Source organism: Acipenser ruthenus, chromosome 19, assembly GCF_902713425.1.
Source record: "Acipenser ruthenus chromosome 19, fAciRut3.2 maternal haplotype, whole genome shotgun sequence".
Taxonomy (NCBI): Eukaryota; Metazoa; Chordata; class Actinopteri; order Acipenseriformes; family Acipenseridae; genus Acipenser; species Acipenser ruthenus.
This window is the reverse complement of record NC_081207.1, coordinates 29,339,209-29,344,178: the sequence shown is the minus strand read 5'-3', so window position 1 is coordinate 29,344,178 and position 4,970 is coordinate 29,339,209. Positions and strand designations below refer to the sequence as shown.

General features: G+C 48.9%; 1 protein-coding gene across 1 annotated transcript; it reads right to left on the bottom strand.

The window, feature by feature from the left end:
- Window positions 1-966: 966 nt before the first annotated feature.
- On the bottom strand, window positions 967-4,970 carry fbxl9 (F-box and leucine rich repeat protein). Its single transcript, XM_034040079.3, has 6 exons — window positions 4,580-4,970; window positions 3,321-4,307; window positions 2,900-3,118; window positions 2,410-2,622; window positions 1,855-2,072; window positions 967-1,626 (listed from the first exon to the last, which is right to left on the bottom strand). Exons 1-6 carry the CDS (start codon window positions 4,688-4,690, stop codon window positions 1,458-1,460), a joined length of 1,917 nt encoding a protein of 638 aa, XP_033895970.3. The 5' UTR covers window positions 4,691-4,970; the 3' UTR covers window positions 967-1,457.

The window sequence follows — 4,970 nt, the reverse complement described above, 5'->3', positions numbered from 1 at the left end:
CTGCCAGCTTTGAATGTTTCATTTGTTTAAAATAATGTTTTAAATGGATCTCTTACAGGACAGCAGAGATTACAGTTACACTAGACACTGTTCAAGGTGGCGAGACATTTTGATTACAGTACTGGAATATCTTGGAGTATCTGTGAACAATGCTGACAAGTACATGCAAAACCTCCACATAAACACAAGAGTAGCCTGGGTACAAACAATAGCAGTGATACCTGCACATTACACTGAATTGTTAACACACAAAAAAAATCTTTTAGCAGCTTAAAAGAATAAGGACAGATCAGATGGGACTTGGGGCAACAAATAACTGATATAAATAGATTGAAGAGGGTAGTCAAAGTTATACAAATATCACTTGTTCCTTAAACATTTACAGACTCCATGATAACTAAATGGGGCTCGTCTCGTGTGATTCTGCACAACCTGCTGGAATAAAGGTACCTGAAGGTACAGGTAAGCCGTTTGTTGGATGTACAGTAATCCGTCACGTATCTGCCATGATCAAGCTATTCAGCAACGTTAGTTTTTTACTGAACAGAGAAGATTAGTTCATAGATTGTAGAACCCACCAAAGTTTTCGTACACTGTGTTGTATGTGGTCCGTGCGCTACCATAGCTGGTAGTGTCACGTGAGTTGTTCAGTGTGTTGACTTGTCATGTGCATAAATTGCCTGCGGGGCTTATTAACTTCATCCTCTGTCTCGATCTCCTGCCTGTCACTCAGCGGTGAATGCACGCGCCCACACGGCAGACAGCTACCCTGTCACAAGCATTGATACCCTGTATCTTTCTAAACAAGGGATTAGGGGGAGCTCCCTAATAAAAGCTGAATCGCAAAACAATAATAGTGTGAATATAGTAATTGTTACAGCTGTGTATAAAACAGGATTAATTTATCTGACTTTTTACATATCTGCCCTTACTTTGGTTCCACCATAGTCGGAAACTTAACAATAAAGTAAACCCCAATTCTCTTTACATCCCTGAAAGATATGTTTCTTTTTTAAATTATTACTTCTCATTCCTGGAATAATAATGCTTTGTAAAGACATCTATTTAAGCACTTAACCTCCTCTGTCCTGAGACCAGGTTTGCGTGGGCAATTTCAAATGAAAAATGTTTGGTATACTGAACAAAAGGAGATGTGATTTGAATAGTGTCCTCTCAGCACCACGGGGGAAGCTGGATGCTTCCTGCAAGTGTATTGCGGCAGTAGAAAATTCCTTTTTTTATATATCAGTGCTGCGCTTGTAAAGCCATATATAATTCCAGATAGATTATGGAGGCTGGGGTTACTCTGGATTACTCCAATACACCAACAGCACAGCACCCCAGTCCCCTAACACCCAGCAAGCAGCTGTGCAGTTCCAGTAGGTGGGGTACGTCCAGGTTCCCCTGCAGCCTGTCTGGACCCTGGGCTCCTCTCTTTCCAGTGACCGGTGTCCTCCTCAGAGGGTGAAGGAAAGGTCAGCCCCGCCCACAAAAATAGTGTGGATGCTCTCCAGGCTGGGGAGCTGTGATTGGAGGAGCTTGATCGCTGCCATGGAAACCTCTTTACACATGGACACGTCCAGGCTCTTGAGCGCCTTGCACTCCTCCGCCAGCAGGGCCAGGGACCTACGGGAAACACAAGACACACGGGGTCAATGCAAAAAGAGAGCCACAGAGCACGGTGTACAGTGAACAGTACATGCATCGACCGATACAAAAAGAGAGGGAGAGCCACAGAGTGATGATCCCCCGTAGCACCAACAGCACTGTCTAGGGAACCGAGAAGAAAACACAGCAATCTGGTTGTCTGAGGACGTTTGACTGTAATATCAAACCTGCTGCTCGCTTCCTTACCGGTCAGTGATCTTGTCGCAGCAGGAGAGTTGGAGGTGTTGCAGTCGATGGAGGCTGCGTGCGGCGATGGACAGCCCGTGGTCGGTCAGCTTGGGGCAGTGGCTGAGGTTCAGGCGGGTCAGACCACGGCAGTGAGAGGCCACCGAGACCAGGCTGCTGTCAGTGATCTCGCTCAGCGTGGACAGAGACAGGGTCCGCAGGTCCTGGAATCGAAGCACCTGCACGAGCAGCCAGAGACCATAGAGATGAACAGGACTGTCTAATACAGAGCAGACAGAGGTCATCTTCACTGCACTGAATTAGAGGACATTCCTGTGACAAATCTTTGAATTTAGGAGGGTTTACAGATGTCAGTGTAGCAGTATATACTGTATTACTGCTTTACTCTAGATTTGCTCATTTCTACCTGACTCATGCAGACCAGGTGACTCCCACATGCAAGTCCAGTATAAACTTTGAGACAGATAGCCATCCGTTGAACACACTGCTTCAGTATGAAATGGCCTGCAGATGGACTGTTGCTCCTGAACGTGGCCCTGCTGCAGCGCTGCTAACCTGGGTGATGCTGGCGTCTGTCAGCTTGGTGCAGGCAGTCAGGTTGAGTTCCTGGAGGTCTCGGAGGGCAAGCAGAGAGGCCCCCTCCCTCTCCCGAAACTCCACCAGGTCCTGCTTCGTCACCCGCCGAGGCTTCTCCTCCAAGTACTTCTTGGGAGGGGAGAAGAAGCCCATGTTTCCGAAATTACAGCTGAATTTGGGTCCCTTGTCGTCCTAACAAGGACCAAGAGGGGGAACAGGAACAAGATTTAAAGCAATTGTGAAATGTCACTCTCCAAGCATTCAAGGGTTCATTCCCTGGGCCCAGTACCTTGAAACTCAAGGTTAACCAAGGGAGAAACAGAACTAGAATATTGAATTCCCCCTATACAAATCCCCCAGGCTTGTTGGTTGGTACTCTGTTAAATCAATCGCAGAGCAGGATTTTTCAACAGCCATTTGTATTGTTGAATTACCCAATGAAATCCCTCCCCTGTCCTCCATCTCTCACCTTCTCCTTATCAGGCTTACACTCCTTGGTGGGCTCCTCCAGTCCCAGCAGCCCCCAGTCACTGATCTCCTTGCACCAGCCCAGCCGCAGCACCACCAGGCCCGGCAGATAGGTGGCGATAGCGCGCACGCTCAGGTCTGTTAGGTACAGACAGGAAGTGAGGTCCAGCACCCGCAGACTAGGGCCCAGCAGCTGGGCCAATGAGAACATGGTGAGGTCCTTTAAGAAGCAGAGAAGAAGAAAAAAAGTGACATAACAAGAACAAGAAAAGAAAGATCAGTTACAGATCGTGTAGCAACAGGGATGGAAATACGACTCCTATTGCATAGCACTTTAATCCATTCCGAGCTTGATTAGCCACAGTGTATAGGTAACAAGCTCAGGTGTGTCTTATGAAACTCATAGTAAAACCAGGACTTACCGTGATGAGTGTGCAGCTGTTGAAGCTGAGCGATACCAGCCTGGCCTGAGCTACAGGGGAACACAGTCCTTTGACCAGCTCGCCCCCGCTCACATTGCTGCACTCAGAGAAGTCCAGGGACTGCAGACATTTCAGCTCCATGAGGTCCAAGAGGCCACTGTCTGTAATTCTCCTGTTCTTTGCTAGGTTCAGACACTGGAGCTCCTTGAGATTGGAAGAAATGGCCAGCAAGGTCTTGTCGGACAGCTCCGTGCAGAAGCTGAGGTCCAGGGTTTTCAAGTCAGGCTGCCACTTCCAGAGGGCAGCCATGGCCTGGTCTGTGAGCTCCTTGCAACCCTGGAGGGTGAGCTCCTCTAAGCAGAGGCCCCTCACGTCAACCAGGGATCTGAGAGCCTCGGGCGTCATGCCAGTCCGACCCAGATTGAGCCCCTTCAAGCTCGGGGCCCGCTCCGATAGGAACCTGTGGAGGTTCTTCAGGGAGAGCATGGCAGTGGAGTTGTAGCCCGCACTGGAGCCTCTGTAGGGGTCGATCTGGAAGGCGATGTGGCAGCCAGCCAGGGACAGCCTCCGCAGGTTTGGCAAGCACCCTGTCAGCCGATTGAAGGTGAGGTCAGAGAGGAAGCGCAGGCTGGAGAGGTCCAGCTCTTCCAGGTTCTCCAGGGCAGCCCCGACCGCCTGCCTGCTCTCCTCTTTCGATAGCAATGTGCCCGACATGAAGAGGCTGTCGCAGCGGCTCAGGTCCAGCCTACGGAGGGCGGGGAGGTGAGGTGCCACGGCCAGGAAGGAGGACTCTGTGATGCTGCTGCCCCGCAGGGACAGGCTCTCTAGCCGGGGTCCCAGATGGAGGGCCACCTGCTGGAGAATGGCTTTGGAGAAGGAAGAACTGTCCAGGTGGCTGATGGCCACACTGTAGCAGGGGTACCGGCCCAGGCATCTGATGCCATCCAGGGAGACAGAGGAGGCGCGGAACCTGTAGGTGAGCTTCTTCTGCAGAGAAGGAAGAATTTACAAGAAAAAGGATATGAACACTGAGCTGCAGCACCCCCAGTAAAGAGAAGAGAAAGCTCTGCGTGTTAACAGATCCAGCTCTATGATTGGTTGAGCAGAGACTGGAGGATTTTTATGGGGGGGGGGGGGGGGGTTAATGAAACCTATTGGTGAGGAAGGGAACTGTTTAACCAAACAGCAAAAGCTTTGTACTGAATGTGTAGACAGACAACAGCACATAGTTACCTGCACAACGCAGAGAAGGGTATTACCTTAAACTGCCAGTCCTGGGAAGCTAAGTACCAGATCTTGCAGACCAGTGAGGCCTCCTTTCTGTCTGGCCCTTGCAGGAAGCTCAGGATGTAAGTTATTACCTGCTCCATATGCACACAAGAATTCTGTTATTACACAACCTCTCCCGCATCATAAAAGGGCACAATGTCATTGTATTGGTTAAGCCGGGGTGTTTATGGTAAGTCACAGAACTAAGTACAGTATGACTTCCTGTAGCTGCCAGTTCATCAGAAATTCAAATACGATTCTGGAAACCACAAGAGAAGTTCAAGTTCCATCTTTCTCTCTGGTTATTGTAAAATAATAATAATAATAATAATAATAATAATAATAATAATAATAATAATAATAATAATAATAAAAAAACTG